At 25.1% G+C, this 17,322-nt stretch overlaps 1 protein-coding gene across 1 annotated transcript in view; it reads left to right on the forward strand.

Moving 5' to 3' along the window:
* Nucleotides 1-17,322, forward strand: part of LOC122511704 — a 113,624-nt gene that overhangs the window by 18,888 nt on the left and 77,414 nt on the right. The window contains exon 2 of the mRNA XM_043627119.1: nt 15,163-15,337. Within this exon, the coding sequence (XP_043483054.1) occupies nt 15,163-15,337 (175 nt within the window). The remainder of the gene's footprint in view (nt 1-15,162; nt 15,338-17,322) is intronic.

Raw genomic sequence — 17,322 nt, forward strand, 5'->3', positions numbered from 1 at the left:
GTACTGGTGCAATACTGCGCCAGTTGTGAATACTGGCATTTGACAGAAATTTTTGCTTGGGTACAAATTTTATTATATTAGCGAAATTTTTAGTTATTTCAATTAAGACATTCGCTAGTCTAGAAAAAATTATCGCTATTCCAGGTGAAATATTAAGAATGAAAAAATTGTATCGATCCGGATTCGAACCCTAATCAACATAAAACTTGGTGCCTTGGTCCTCACGACCAAATGATTCACTTGTTAATAATATTTAATATTTAAAATTCTGTGGAGGAAAGGCATAACAGCATAACTGACATTTTTATCAAATTTGAGATAAATATCAGATTTGTATATATTTAATATTGGTTTTCAAAGTTCAATAGCTAAAAAATCATTAAAATGGTTATTAATATAGAAAATAATGGAAAACATAATTGAATAATTGCGTTTTTGACAAAAGGAGACCAGCATAATAACATAACTGCATTTAGTGTAAAAAACAATTGACATCTTTAAAAATAAAAATAACCTTTAAGAATAAAAACAATAAGAATTTTGTAATAAAATATTTTTAGGAAAATACATTTTTTGTACTTTGAAGTTGAAAAGTCAGGTAAATTTTTTTTCTCGTTTCAATAAATTGAAAATATTTTATAAAAAAATTAATTTTATAATAAATAAACTCTAATAACTATAATAATTTTTTCTTTTTTTGAGATTTTCTTTACTTAAACTTGTATTTTTTTGGTTTTTTCATTCTAATGTATTTTGCCCACATTCTTATTTTTAATATTGTATATTATACATTATTATCTGTTGATTTTCTCTTTCGGGGAAGTTTTTCTTTTCCACAGCTGATCTTTTTCTTTTCAGAAATCTTTTTATCTGTTTAAGCTGATCAATATTTTTCTTTTTTCTCAACCTTCAATATTTTCTACGTCTAAATCAATTTCTATTGTCCTATCAATATCTGGATCAAAATTCAACGGAACTAGATTTTTCATCTAATAAAAAATATACATATATAAAAAAATATATAAAAAATATATATTTATAAATATAAATAACCGCATAAGTGCAATAAAATGATTGAGATGAAAATTTATCAAAATTTATATCTAATCGTGTGTTTTAGCAAATGTATAGAGGTGTGCAAAAAGCTCGAATAGCCGAGCCGAGCCGAGCCCGAGCCGGGCTCGATGTATCGTGTACCCGAAATTTTCGAGTACCCGAAACATTCGGGTACCCGAATTCACTCGAGTACTCGAATATTTCGGGTACTCGAATGAATTCGGGTACCCGAAATTTTCGAGTACTCGATTTAATTCGAGCTTTTAAATTAAAAAAATTTTTTTTTTTTACAAAAAAAAATTTAATTAAAAATTAATGTAGAAAATTTTGGATTTTCTCAAGGGCTCGAATCAAATCGAGTACTCGAAAATTTCGAGTACCCGAAAGTTTCGGGTACCCGAAAAATTCGAGTACCCGAAATTATTCGAGCTTTTTATAAAGCTCGGCTCGGCCCGAGCTCGGCTCGAGCTCGAACTGAATAGGCTCGGCTCGGCTCGGCTCGAAAAATGAAAAGCTCGAAAATACCCGCTCGAGCTTCGGGTTTCGAGCTTTTTGCACACCTCTACAAATGTAATAAACGAATTTTGAAAATATATTAAATAATAATACTAAATGCAAAAGACCGAACACATCTGTTGCTTTTCATGATCTACAAGTTTTGAACGTTCAAATGAACGAAACACTTTTTATTAAAAATGTTTTTATAATTTATTGTTTGCAATAAAAATTAAAAACTTAAATTTTACACTTAGAAACTTTATAATTCATTTATTTTATATCGATAAAAAATTATTGTAACAAATATTTAAATTAAAGAAGAAAATAAATAAATTTCGTTCATTTGAACGTTAAGAACTTTAGGATCATTGCTTTTCTGATTTTACAGAAGTGAGAGAACATTAAAATTAATTTATCTCGAAATCATGACAAATGCAGTTATGCTGTTATGCCTTTCTTCCACAGAATTTATTATTATTATTATTATTATTTATTCAGCAGTCTTTAGATATAAATAGAAATAATTGAATATTTGTCTTTCGAGATAATCTTTTCGTATAATTTTCTTTTATCCACGACCACCAAATTAAATTGTTTTAAGAAAACTAATTATTTGCTATAGTCTCAACTGAATGGATTACTATCATTATATCTATATGTATATAAACGTTTTATAAAGCTTCTTTTCTGTAATTAAATAATAATTTGAAGAAAGGACATCCTTTATGAGGATTAAAATCTCTCTAGTTCGAGGTTGCACTCTCCTATAGTGGTGGTCAAAGGAAACTGGAACATTGTATTTCACGATAAGAACTACAAACAGTATCATGTTTAACGTATGTGTATATGAAATGTGAATTGAGGATAATACAAAGGCTTTTATATATGTATGTATGTTCAAAAAAAAATCTCTCTCATATACGATCACAGAAAATTTGCATATTATTCTCTTGATAATTTTTTTTTGCAAAAATTTTTCTCCTCGCTTTTGATTTTAATCGGTTTTGATTTTTAAATGTATACGAATATAATGCTGTCAAATCTCGATAATTCTTGTATTTATATATTAATTTTCTGTGGGTATTCATAATTTCCCAGTTAAAATTTTTTAATGAATTGTTTAAATGCTATCTGTGTTACATAAAAATTAATGATATAAAATCACGATTTAATTAGTTGTTAGAATTTTAATATTTTCTCACAATTTTTAAATGTTGATACATATTTTTTTCTGTAGTTGTACATATGACCTTCCGATAGCAATATAGAACTGTGAGGAAAACGTCGACCGCTGTTAGAGTGACGTTTTCATTAGAACAACGAAATAGGAATCCTCAATAATGACTTTACACAGGTTCGAAGGGTTGTTTTCCCTTTAATCTCCCTTTGGAAAATGTAGACGTTTTAAGGAAAAGAAAAAAAGTCCTAGAGAACAAGTGCATCTTTATATTTAATGAAAAGAAAGATTTTTCTTTTTCCTTTCTCCGCTTATTATTTATAGCTTCAAAATAATTTTTAAGCTCTAAATCTAGTAAAAATTTAACTACTAATTTTTACGTTAATTAAATATTAAAAAAAATATTTAAAAAATTAAAAAAAAATTTATTCAATACGAATTACTATAAAGAATAAAGTAATTTTTACTGTACTACTTTTATAGTAAAATTTCAACTGTTTAGAATTTTTGCACATTTCTGCAGAAATAATAACAATAAAATAATCTATAATTTTTGTATCTAAATAAATTTCACACTATTTAGTTTATAATTTTCCGATCTGAATTAGTGATGCACGTTGAGATGAGAATATTGATCATATCGCTCATTTCACGTTGCTCGAAAGTAGTAATCGAAATTGAGAATCTCAATATTTCTTTTGTTTTGATCGTCTCATCTCGTCTCATTTCTCGCCTAAGTTCTCATCACAGCAACTGTCACTCGATTAAATGACGAATCAGAGAATAAATAATGTATGCAAAAATTTAGCTGTATTTATTTATGCATTGGACCGAAAAAAAATTTCACGTGTTGTACTGATAGATTTGTGTGATTTTTTTCATTCAGTATCCTTCTCTATCAATTGGGAAAAATTGATATTAACCCTACACCAGTCGCCTAATGAGAAGTTTCCTAACCAAATTTCTACTTTTATGTATACGTATAATTATGATTGTATATTTTTAGTATCTGTTCTCCTATTTTATAGGTAAATTAAAATTGTTTTTGTGTTCTTTTATATTTTTATTTTCATATCAAAGTCATTAAATGTCGGGGATTTTCGACGCAAAGTAAGGAAACTTCTTATCATGTAACTAACCGCGCATACTTGATTTGATTTGTTATTAATTTCTTATTTTAATAACTAATAAAAAGTAGAAGGTAATTTAAAATTTTAGTAAACATTTAAAATAAAATTTGCTATTTTATAACAATTTTAGAGTAATTTATGATGGTGAGGAATTTTTTTACCTGCAACCAATCGAGCTAACAAATTTTATGCGACTGACAGAAAGTTAAATAACAATATTTTAATTTAGATAGAAATTATTGTCAAACTTTTTCCAAAATTATTTGGAAAAAGATTATATTATAAGAATAATCCACGAAATCTTGAGTTTAATTATAAATTATAATATAACTGGATAATTAGAAATTATTTTTTTTTATTTGAAAGAGAACTTCTGTCATTTTTGATATTTTAAGCAAAATATTATTGTGTCCAGTATACTGCAACATTATTATGATTATTTAGTAAATCTTAAATATACTTTCATCATTTCTGGTCAATTGCAACATTTGTTAATTCGTAAATTTTGACACTAACATAAATATTAAACAGATGATCGAAAATTACGATCTTTTGAGAATCTCGATAGTATGAGATGAGATGAGACGAGATTTAAAACAAAACAATGGGATATTTTCTCATTCTTTCTCATTTCTCGTATATCTCGCTCAAATGCATCACTAATCTGAATAAATTCTACACTATTTTAGTGTAGTAAATTTTGATCTTGACCGGGATTTTGGAAATTTTTTTTAAAAACACTGATTATTGAATGATTTTCTATAAAATCGTTTTATTTTGGCAGGGAATTTTATCAAAATGGAAAAATATTCAACTTTTAGAATTTATAAGAAAATTATGAATTTTCTTGTCCAACGTAACAGACTTAAAAAAAGATAATATTAAATTTAATTTTAAATTCTTTCTATTTCTAACAATAATTAAACAAAATATAATTTTAATTAAATGCGTCGAAAAAATTTGAAAGAGAAAAAATTTCACATCCTATAAAATAGTAAAAAATAAATCAATTTATAAACTTTTTGTGCAATAATATTATCACAAAACAAATCTGAACTAATTAGAACAAAAGTGATACGAAATTTATTAAAGTTAATTTTTAAATAATAAATAAAGTAAATAAAAAATTAAAATAAATAAAATTTCTTAGAAAATAAACTTTTAAAAAACCGTATTTTGCATTAATATCAATTCGTTTTTAACAATTATTCATAAGCAACTTTTTCTATATTTTAGAATGTTAAATTAATATTACTAATATTAATATGTACTTAGATTGAATTTTAAAAAGTTTCAAATTGAAGTTTCAGAAAAGTTAAATTGTAAAAGATTTTAATTAAAAATTCTGCATAAGTTAGTTTTTTGAAACATTTTTATTCACATTTTTTTTCAAATTTGAATTTTTTTAAAAATCCTAATACCTTTGGAAAAATAATGATAATAATTAAATATTAATTATTATCCATATTTTAAGAGTAAACTAAAATATTTTTAGGGTTTGGGAAAAAGTCAAAGTTTTGTCTAAAAATCAGGGAATTGTTTCAATCTTTCATGAAATAATTTATTTTCAGAGTTCTTTATATCCGGGAAAAATAATTCATGACCGGGAAATGACAGTGAATTTTTTTTATGAAAAAAGTGGCCACCCTGATTACAAGTTTACATTAAATTTTATAATTATATTTTTTTTTAATTGTGACACATAAAATTTAATTGTATGAAGAAGTAAATAAATGTCTTTCATTTGAACTCTCGCCCTAGTAGAAATTTGTCATAGTATCTTTAAGGGCACTGGACAGTTCCACTGGAAAATTTCGAGGCACTTTACAGTTAAACTGGCTAAAAACTATAAAGTGATGTCACGCTAATTTCTTCAAGTTATTGTCCAGTCAAATTTTACAGTTTCTGATCATCAGTCCTGTAGAAAAACTATACAAAATAATTCACTTGGAAATGTCAAAACTTTCTTTATATTGACGTTACGTATTAAACACGTACAAATTTGAAAATATAACGTTAAATTTTTTTGTCAACAAATTAAATAAATTAAAATTTTACGAAACTATATTTTTACTGTTGGTGTATCTATTGTTCCGTATAATAAATGATTTATAATAAATTATCTGTAAAATTATTTTTAAATAACTACATAATTAAAAAAAAATATAAAAATTACTGATTCTTGAACACATGTCATTTTTTTACATTAAACAACATTCACTTTTTCCTTTAATTAAGCACAACACTGAAATAAATATTATTATTTTATCACACTACAAACTTATAAGTAAACCCTAATATGAAGAATTAATTCAGTTCAAACGAAAAATATCTAGCGGTTTCGGGGAGCGAACTCGGGTCACACTGGGACGAAATACCTAAACGCACGCTTTACGCATCACGGCCGTTCTAGTCGATGGACGATTCCGGAAAAATAAGAACCATACTCTACCGGCAGGTAAAGCAGTTCCCTTTTTCATCTTTTCTAGCTCAACTGGCGAATTACTGGACAGCTACTGCATAACACTCTAAAGTTGAACTTATTGATTATTACTGTATAGAAGTTCTGTCTGTCCAGTTATTCTCATGGTACTGTCTAGGCGTTCCGTGAAATTATGTTTCAAAGTTTGTCGTGGCGTTAGCGCTACCGTCAGTCCAGCAACTGAACAGTGTTGTGTAGACATTTTCCATAAATACATCAGAGTATACACTGAAAGAAATAATTCGCGGGTGTAACTAGAATTATGTCTATTTTTTCCGTAAGGAATTAGTAATAAATTGTTACTGTCTACTGTCATTAATTATAGACAGTTCTGTTATTCAGATCGGAGAGCTATACATATGTCAACGTCAATTCATCAATGTAAAACATAACCTCACTTTATTGGACCAATTCTAACTTTTTGTATGTAACAGGTTTGTTAAATTAATATTTATACATATAATAAGAGTATATAATCTTGAAAAGAAATTGTCTTCTGAATTTAAAAAATTAGTTATTTTAATTAACTCAATTAATTGAAGCGAATTTTAAAAAAATTTTTTTTTTCTAAAGGAATTTTCATTAAAAATAAATTTTGATTGAAAAGAAATTTTTATTATTAAATCAAAATTTTAATATTAAATAATTTAAAAAATTTGTTATTTAGTTGTCAACAGTAAAATAAAAGAACAAAATTAAAATTATAAAAACTATAAACTGTAAAACCAAAAGATTTATTTTATAGAAAATATTTCGAAAATGTCAATACACAACTGTTTAGTTACTGAAACTGGCGGTAGCGCTAACGCCACGACAAACTTTGGAACATCATTTCTCGGAACGCCTCGACAGTGCCATGAAAATAACTGTACAGGACTTCTATGCAGTAATAATCAAGTTCAACTTTATATTTTCTTTAACAGTGTTATGCAGTAGCTGTCTAGTAATTCGCCAGTTAAGCTAGATTAAACTTCCATGACTAAAACTGTACAGTAACTTGAATAAATCTAGTCATGCCACGACAAATTTCTACTAGGGATCAGAACTTTAGAATCATGAATTTTTACTAATTTTTATTCATTTTTAACCAAGAATTTAGTATTATAATATAATGATCCCCAAGTTTTGAACGTTCAAATGAACGAAATATTTTTTATTGAAGATATTTTAATAAATTACTAATCAAAAATAAATTTAAAAACTGAAATATTTACGTTTAGCAACTCAGTAATTAATTTTTTGGATAGTAACGCAAAATAATTTCAATAAAAATTTAATTTGGAGAAACAATAAATAACTTTCGTTCATTTGAACGTTCAGAACTTTAGGATCTTATAATATAATCTATTAGTTGTTTTTGTCAATCGCGAAAAGAATTATTACTTTTCCAATAACAAAGTTTTACAATTATTGTAAATAACTGTCTCGGAATCAAGATGATATAAACAATTATTTGGTACAAATCGGTTTTTCCATTCGATTGATGAAGTGAATGTGTTGTGTGCAAATCGGTCAATTTTCTAGGGTAGTGAATCGTGCTTACAAATTGAATTCTGATACAATCTTTCGACAATATACGTTTTTCGACTAGAAATAAAAAAAGAAGTTTTCAAGTATTCTGAAAAAAAGACAAGAAGACTGCGAATTTTTTCAAAGTATTTTCACGTTCTATGGTTTATTTGAATTTTTTTATTTTAGTTGAACTATGAAACACTTACAAGTTAGAAATAATTCTATTATTATTGTTATTATTAATATTTATTTATTTATTTAAGATTCTTCTTCTTATATTATTTTATTAATTACTTTTGTTTTTATATTATTTTTATTAATGTTCCTAAAGTTCCAAACGTTCAAATGAAATACAAGAAATTTTTATGTCCCTAAATTTAACGTCGACGCTAACGGCAGGTTCGTACATTTTTGTTACTTTTTTTAATTTGTATTTTTATGATAAAAATTATTTTGAGCCCTAAAAAAATTAATTGTTAACTAAATAAATTAATTTACATTATTTTCCATTTTAGTATATAAATTTTTATCTCCCTAAATTTAGCGTTGACGTTAAGCGTTAAAAACTATTTTCTAAGGGTTTTATAGTAATAAACTATAAACTAATTCTGAAACTTTCCATTTATCATATTTTTTCTAAGGATATCAAATTGAGACAAAAAACTAATCAAAATTTTGCGAAGCAACGTTTTGATTAGTTTTTTGTCTCAATTTAATATTCTTACAAAAACTGTTTTTTTACTCTTAGCGTTGAGCCTGACTTCAGGCACTCAATTTTTTGAAAATATTTAAATAGTAAAGTAAATTTTGTTCATTTGTATGTTGAGAAATTTAGTATAATTTTTATTGTTATTATTATTATTATCAGTAATAATATTATTACTTTGAAATAATAATTAGTATTTATATAGAGATGAGGAAAAAACATTTTTTTTACTAAAAAGTAGACTGTAAATTAATTAAGGAATATTTAATATTGAAAAATCGCGTAGATTTCGGTGAAGGGAATAAAAAAATTTTCCCACAAAGATTATTATATAAAAATAATCATGTCTAAATATCGATGTTATTTCGATAGTAGGTAGAGTTTTCCTTGAGTATAAAGGAAGAGAAATAGTAATCTCATTAAATTGATATTCAACGAAGTTTATTAAGGCAAAGTGGCGAAGTGCATCAATAATTTAACTTATTATATGTCGTAAATTCTTCAAGGATGAAAAAGTATTAAAAATAATTTCTCTCCTAAAAAAAAACATCCACCGCGTTTCCCTCTTGATTTCTTCAGTATTCTGATCCTAACGTATAAAAAAAGTCGTTTGAAACGGTTAAGACAAATTTTAATTAATTTCCTATTGCCGCCAAATTAGAAAGTAACTAATTTTATTTTTAAACTAGATCAGTATGTATATATATATTTGATGCAGCAAAGATTTCACGTGAAAATAAACACACACAGAGAAAATTTTCGTCTATATATAATTTTAACGATTTGTGTATTTTTTCTATGGTTTTTTGTGGACAAGGAACATAAATTTTTTTTCGCGATAATTTTTTGTAAAAATGTTTTTTGTTTTTTAAATTGCGAGAAGAAAACGAGTAGACGACGATCGATGATTAGTGAAGTTTCAAGGTTCGCCAGAGCGTCCGAATAAATATTTACTCTTATATAAAGCAGCTTGAGTTATCAAACGTTCGCTTGTGAGTGGCGGAGGGAAATATTTATTTTGGTCACACTAGAATCCTAATAAGACTGCACCTTCTAACATAAACATAATATAATTGTTAAAACAATTCATTTTCCCTCTAATTTCAGTTTATTATTAAAAATCCGAAAAGGATTAAAAAATTTTGCAATACAAAGATAAAAAAAATTTTATATAATTTTATACTTTTCAGAATTAATTATTAATATTATTATTATTATTATTATTATTTTCCACTAATAAATTATTTTCATCATTATTATTTTATTTTCATTATTATTATTTTATATTATTCTATTTTCTATTGAAAGAAAAACAATTTTCTACTATCTACATCTGACAAACTCGAGGGAGAATTAAAATCACTTTTTTATATTTATTTTAGTGACCAAAAATATACAGACAAAAAGTAGAGATTGATCTTTTTTCAATTAAATTCTAACTCCTGGAAAATTTTTTCAGTTTCGATTTTATTTTATAAATAAAGTGATATAGACAAAATGTGTGTAAATGACAAACTTTTTCACTACAATATCAAAAGACAATCGCACGTATAGAGGATTTTTTCAAATTGAATTTTTTTCTAAAAAAAGAAAACGAAATTAAATTTTAAATCTAATAAAAGCTCTTTTAAAAAGCTTTACACATTATAGCGAATTTTTTTTTATATTAAATAATTTGATTTCAATTGATTTCTGTTTCACAATTAGCTGAGAGGACAACTTGAGTGAAACAAGAACATTTTTTTTTATTATATAAAAATGATAATAATAATAATAAAAAAATTAAAGGAAAGGAATTTATTAAAGGTGGAATAATAATAATAATAAAAATTATAATAAATATAGTAAAAATAATATTAATAATAAAAATAATAATAAAATATAAAATTATTATTTTAAAAACAATAAAATAATGTAAATTTGACTTTTTGTTTTCTCTTTTCGAAAAAGGGATTTTTCGCAAAATTTTCTATAGGCAAAAGTTTGATGAAACGATTTGAAATAGAATCAGCCTCAAATATTTTTCTTTTTGCGCTCGAAAAAAAAGTCCGTAACCAATGAGAACTAATCAATCTTCCCAGTTGTTTGTGGAAAGGATGTAATTGATTGACTTCTATTTTCATTTCTCTCTTTTGTGGTCGTCTTTCAGTTTAATTCAACAAAGTTGTTACATTTTTTAAAAAAAAGTCATTTCTTCTATTTTCAATTAACAATAAATTTTTCTTTTACATTCAATTTTTCTTCTTTGTAAACAAGTATATAATTTAATTTCTAGCTAAAATAGTTTATTTAGTTTATCGTATCTTTGATAAAATTTCGGTTTGTCAAAGTTTTCAAATCAAAAAATTTGAAAAAAAATGAGAATTTTCTTTCTACTTTAGTTGAAATTTGTAAAATTTATAATTTTGAAGATAATTTAAATTCACTGAAGGAAAGGATAAAATTACTTTTTTCCTTCTCCTTCTTCAATTTACAGAGTGGAGATTTTAAATTCTGTTAGTATAGATCTAATCATGGTTATTTAAAATATTTATTCCTTTTCCCCTGTAATAGTGTGTGATCCGACAGAAGTAATTTGTACTTTCGTACATGTGCAGTAGACTTTTTTAAAAATAAAAATACAATATAAATATATAATAAAAGCAAAAAATATAAAATATGGAGAAAATATAAAAAAGTCAAAAATAGAAAATGTAAAAATGTAAAAAGAAAAATATAAAAAATGAAAAATATACAAGAAGAAAAAATACAGAAAATAAAAAATAAAAAAATATTTTGAAAAATGTTACCTTAAAAATCGTAAAAAAAAATAAGAAATTACAATGACAACCCTTTTAAAAAGTGACCGAGCAGAATATTATAATAACAATAAAAAATCGATCTCTTAGAGGTACATTATAAAAAAGATCCTGAGGGATGATCCTTGAACTAGTCAAAGATCCATTTACTTCTTTACTGTAAGAAACATTTACCTGTTGATCAAGAATAATACATCACTGTCACCACTTTATTACATGTAGAATAAAATATAAGACAGAAGAGAGAAAGAGAAAGAGAGAGAGAAGAAATGGAAAGTATAGAAATTCCCTTTTCTGTAATATAACTCTTTTATAATTGTAATTTATCAAGACATTGAAAGCATAATTTTATTAAAAGAAAAGTTCAAAAGGGAAGTGAAAATTATTTCATCAACAAGCGAAAATAATTTAATATGTGTTTTAATATATCAACAATATGATAGTTATTAAATAATTTAATATCGAAATGTAAATAGTAAATAAATGATAAATAATTTATAAATATTTTAGATTTTGATAATCAATAATTAATGTCAAAACATAAATAACAAGCTAAAACCTTAAAAAAAATTGTTTTATTCTTTTCATTTTTGCGAGAAAAAAAACGACGCTAATTTCAGAAATTTTTATATTACGTCCCGGAATTTAGCGTCGATGCTCAGGATAGAAAAATATTTTTTTTCTCTTTAAAATTAAATTAATAAAAATATTTACTAATTTGAATTATTAGTAAATTTTACTATTAATTTAGCAATTTCTAATTCTAATTTGAATTAGTAAAAATATTTACTAATTCAAATTAGTAACTGATTTTTTGCTTCTGAATCAGTAGATTTTACTCATAAATAGCAATTTTCAATAATTTATTAGTAAAATTTACTAAAAAATAACAATTTCTACTAATCTATTAGTACATTTTGCAATAGCAATTTCTAAATCTAATTTTAATAAGTAAAAATGTTTACTAATTTAAATTAGTAAATTATTCTGTTATTAAATAGCAATTTCTAATTCCGATTTAAATTAGTAAAAATGTTTACTAATTTGAATTAGAAAAATTTACTAATAAACAGCAATATCTACTAATCTGTTAGTACATTTTGCTAATAAATACCTAGCAATTTCTACTAATTTATTAGTAAAATTTACTGATAAACAGTAATTTCTACTAATTTGTTAGTAAATTTTACGATTACAGGACAAAAAATCCAAGAAAAAAAATCAAAAGTACAAAAAATCCAAAATAAATAAAAACGTTTAAAATAAATAATGAAACATGTGAAAAAGCCACGTTTTTACTTTTTACGCTATAAAATCGGAATTGAAAATGTTAATGTTAAAATCGCAGGATTTTAATTATTTACATAAATAATAAAATTCTTCACAAAAATTCAATTATTTAAATAAATAATATAAAAATCTTCACAAAAATTCAATTATTTAAATAAATAATATAAAAATCTTCACAAAAATTCAATTACTTTCAAAAATAGAAAAATTCTTCACAAAAATCCAATTATTTTCATAAATAAAAGAATGTTTAGAAAAATTTTAATTATTCTATAAAATTTTTAAAAACAATTATTCCAAGAAATTCAATTATTTTCAACAATTTTGATAAAATCTTTTACAAAAATTCAATTATATTTTTCAATATAATTCCAATTAAATTAATTATTTTCAGTAATAATTTAGTATTTTAAGTTTACCTACTTTCCATTCACAGTCATCGAAATGAGCAACTCAAAAAAAGGACAATTTCATTCAAGGAACCATTAAAATTTCTATACCTCAATTTTTTCATTCGATTTTTAATTTTTTTGGACTTTTTGACCAGGACAAAAGATACAAAAAAATAAGACCAAAGTGAAACTATTTTTTTTACTTTTTTAGATTTTATTTACTTTGGATTTTTTGGTTTGGACTTTTTGTTTTGGACTTCTTGTCTGGATATCAAATTTTACTAATAAATAGCATTTCCTAATTTGTTAATAAATTTGTCTAATAAATAGCTATTCCTACTAATTTGTTAGTAAAATTTACTAATAAACAGCAATTTCTACTAATTTGTCAGTAAACTTAGCTAATAAATAGCAATTTCTACGAATTTATTAGTAAAATTTACTAACTCAAAAGCAAAGTAATTTATTACTAATAATTTACGTAGGTGAAGTTTACAACGTTTATATAATCAACGATCAGAAGAAAAAAATACTTTTTCCGCGAAAAACAATTTTATTTTTTGTTTAGAAATTTTTATTTGTTAAATTTTTGATAAAAAATATTGTAAAAAAATTTTCTAGACAAAAATTTGAAAGAAAAATAATTTTTCTTCTAAATAGTTGATTATAAACGTTGTGAATTTCACCAACTTAATAGATTATATTATTAAAATGTAAAATATTATTTTTAATTTCAAAATAAAAAAATAAAGGTATAATACAAATAAAAATAGAAAAAAAATATGTATAGAAGGAAATTTATTATTGAAATATAAAATATTATTTTATATTCAAAAATTTTTTAAATAAATATAGTACTAAAACAAATAAAACCGGACAAGTGCGAGTAGAACTCGTACTAAAACCGAGGGTTCCGTACCCTCGTTTAAAACTTCTACTTTTTTGCTGAACCAAGGAGGGAGGGCACACACTTTTTTTTCTAAATCAAAAAAAATTTCTAGTCTTTCGCAAAAAAAAAATATGAAGATGAACTCCAATAATTTTTTCTGTATTTTTTCTGTAATCTACACGTAAAAATAAATGAAAAATGCCCAACGCCAGTCCACTAGACTAAGAATTGAGAGAACTAGCATAGGTATAATTATTATCAAAAATTGAAAAAAAAATTTAGGTTTTCGCTCAAAACGCAATGAAGATCAATTCTAATCATTTCCACTATATTTTTTTTCTGTAATCTACACGTGAAAATACAAAAGTGTACCAATTTTCAGCTCTCTAGGTAAAGAACTGTGAGCGCTAGAGTAAAATACACGCTTTTTTGACGAACTTTTTAAAAACTTTGAGTTTTTCGCTTAAAAAAATATGAAGATCAAATCCAATCATGTTCGCTATATTTTTCCTGAAATGTACTCACGAAACTACATAAAATAAGCAAAACTGCAGTCCAATAGACCAAGAATTGTAAAAACCAAGGGGGGGGGGGTACACACTTTTTTTTTAAAACGAAAATTTTTTTTAGTTTTTCGCAAAAAAAAAAATATGAAGATGAATTCCAATAATTTTTTCTGTATGTTTGTTGAAATCTACACGAAAAAATAAATAAAAATGTATAACGCCAGTTCACTAGATTAAGAATTGAGAGAAACCAGCAAGGGTTAAAGAATTTTCGAGCTTGCAAAAAGAGATTTTAGTTTTTCGATGAAAACACCATGAAAATAAATTCTAATCACTTCCGCTATATTTTTCCTGTAATCTATGCGTAAAAACGAATAAGTATGCCAATTTTCAGTTCTCCAGGTAAAAAAATGTAGGCGCCAGGGGGGGGGGGTTCATTGTCATTTTCCGTAACCGTTTTAATAGGGTTCCTACCGGGTACGGAACCCTAAAAATGGAAAAAATAAAGAAATTTATTATGGAAACATAAAATATTATTTTATATTCAAACATTTTTAAGAAATGAAAATAGTAATTAAAAAAATAGAAAACAAAAATGTAAAAAGAAAATTTCTATGTAAAATGCAAAGATATAATATACATTGATGGTTTAATCTTTTCAATTAAAAATGTTATTTGTACATATGTTGAAATAATTGATTTTTTTCCTCATCTCTATTGTTGCAGACTGTTGGAATTGAGGTGAGGGTGACCAATGAAGTCTCGATTGAAGGTGCGAGAATGGATAGTGCACCCCCATGGACAGTCACTTTGGCTCCAAGTAGGATTAGTCCAACTAATCCTCACCAATATCTGTCACCAAATGTATTTCAAGGACGTAATTCTCTTTGCTCAGCAAACGGTAAATTTTCCCAAGAATGACGTTTTACTGATTTAGATATTAGATTTCTGTATAGAACATTTTCCACTAAATTGCTCGTTATTTTTCTATTCTCTCGCGCGCCAATTACAGTCATCACTTGGGAGATTTAAAACGAAATAAAGAGAAAAAAAATTGGCTCAAGGTGTGTAGTAGAATATAAGATTGAAAAAGAGACAGAAAAGTAGTTTTCTTTAAAAAAAATGAAAAAAAATGTTTATTTAATTTTCGTTAAAAAAGTGGACCTGAAATTTAATTAGTTTTTACAAAATAATTAATTTTTTCTTAATTTTTTATTTTCCATGAAAAATATCTTCACAAATTACTAATTGCAAGAAAAATTAAAATTTATTTACAGGCAGAAAATTTTATTTATTTTTGTTTAATAAATTTTTTTTCGTAAATACCTAAATATTTAAAGAAGGAGTTTATTAGATAGTGAATAGTACAAATATTTTTTTTATTTTTGTAAAATGGTATTTACTTCGTAAGTAAAATATTTAAAAACAGGGGTTTATTAGTGAGTGAATAGTACAAATTTTTTATCCGGTGTTAAATGTTAAAAAAGAATTTTTTGTTCTTCCTTCTTTTTTAATTTTGTGAAATTTCTGTTGATGTAATAAGCAAGTGGTACAATTCTGGTTTACTCTAGTAAATTAAAACCTCCTATACATTCAACTTTGTGTGGTAGGTGATGAATGCTAAGTTGAGCGTATTAAAGCTGAGCTTCTAACAAGAAGAAAATTTTACACGAAAATACAAATTAGATGTGAGGGAAATTTAATAATTGATGTTTGTACGAATTTAATATCTTTTAACTCTCTATAAATTCAAATTAGTTAAAAATAAATACTTCTTTTACACACTCTATAAATTTAAATTATAGTAAAATATATATGAGCATTGCTTTAAAAGAACGAAAAAGAAAACCAAGCAAAGATTTTAATGATTTTTTTTCTTTTTATCAATATTAATTATTTAACCCGGCGAGCGTAAGGTTAAATTTTCTAACATCGAGCATAAGGCAGGGTATTTTGTATTACCCTGCAATGATTTTTTATTTGCATATTCAAAAAAAAACTTGAAATCATGGGAATTTTTTACTATGATTGTTTTATGTTGCCTAGTAATCTAATTTATTAATGTTACAATAAATTTGTTATTTGTTTCCACAATTTATTATTGATTATTTATAGCATTTTCAAATAAAACTAGAAATCAACAAATTTCTATAAAAAAATTAACTTTTTTTAGTACTACATAATATTAAATTAATAATTCAAATAAGAAATTTATAGTTAAACCCAGTGAGAAATTGCCAATAGACTTTAATCGGTCCAATATTGGTTGCCGTGCTGGGCGCCGATTGACTCCCAATATGGGCTGATGCTTGGGATGTAACGGCATCGCCAATCATCGGTTGTCAATATTGGTCCAATATTGGCCGAATATTGGCAACCAAGAGAAAAAAATTTTTTTAAATAAATTTTTTTTAATTAAATAATAATAAAAATTAATGTTTATAATTTTTGTTTAATATATTTATTTGTTTAATTATTTATTTTTAATAATTCATGTAAATAATAAATAATTTATTATTTATAAATTATAATCATTTAAAAATGCAGCAACTATTAGGAAATAATCGAAATAGCATTCTGCAAAAAAATTCTATCATTGAAAAATCAATGATAGGCGAGAGAAATCCGCGTCTTTAAATAGATTCGCAGATGATAGACAAGAGATATCCGCGTCATTAAACGGATTCGCAGATATACTCTGGTCTCGCGACGAATCTCTCGATACTTATATACACTGGAGTCGCCGTGTCAGTTGCGAGAACGGTTACAGCGTCCCTCTTTCGGCGGAGATAAGAATTGTCACGTAAACTGCGGGTATAATAAGGCGGTCGGTAAAGCGATTTAGCAGTTTACGTGACAATTCTTATCTCTGCCGCAAGAGGGACG

The sequence above is a fragment of the Leptopilina heterotoma genome, unplaced genomic scaffold (genome assembly GCF_015476425.1).
Source record: "Leptopilina heterotoma isolate Lh14 unplaced genomic scaffold, ASM1547642v1 Lhet_9, whole genome shotgun sequence".
NCBI classification, from domain to species: Eukaryota; Metazoa; Arthropoda; class Insecta; order Hymenoptera; family Figitidae; genus Leptopilina; species Leptopilina heterotoma.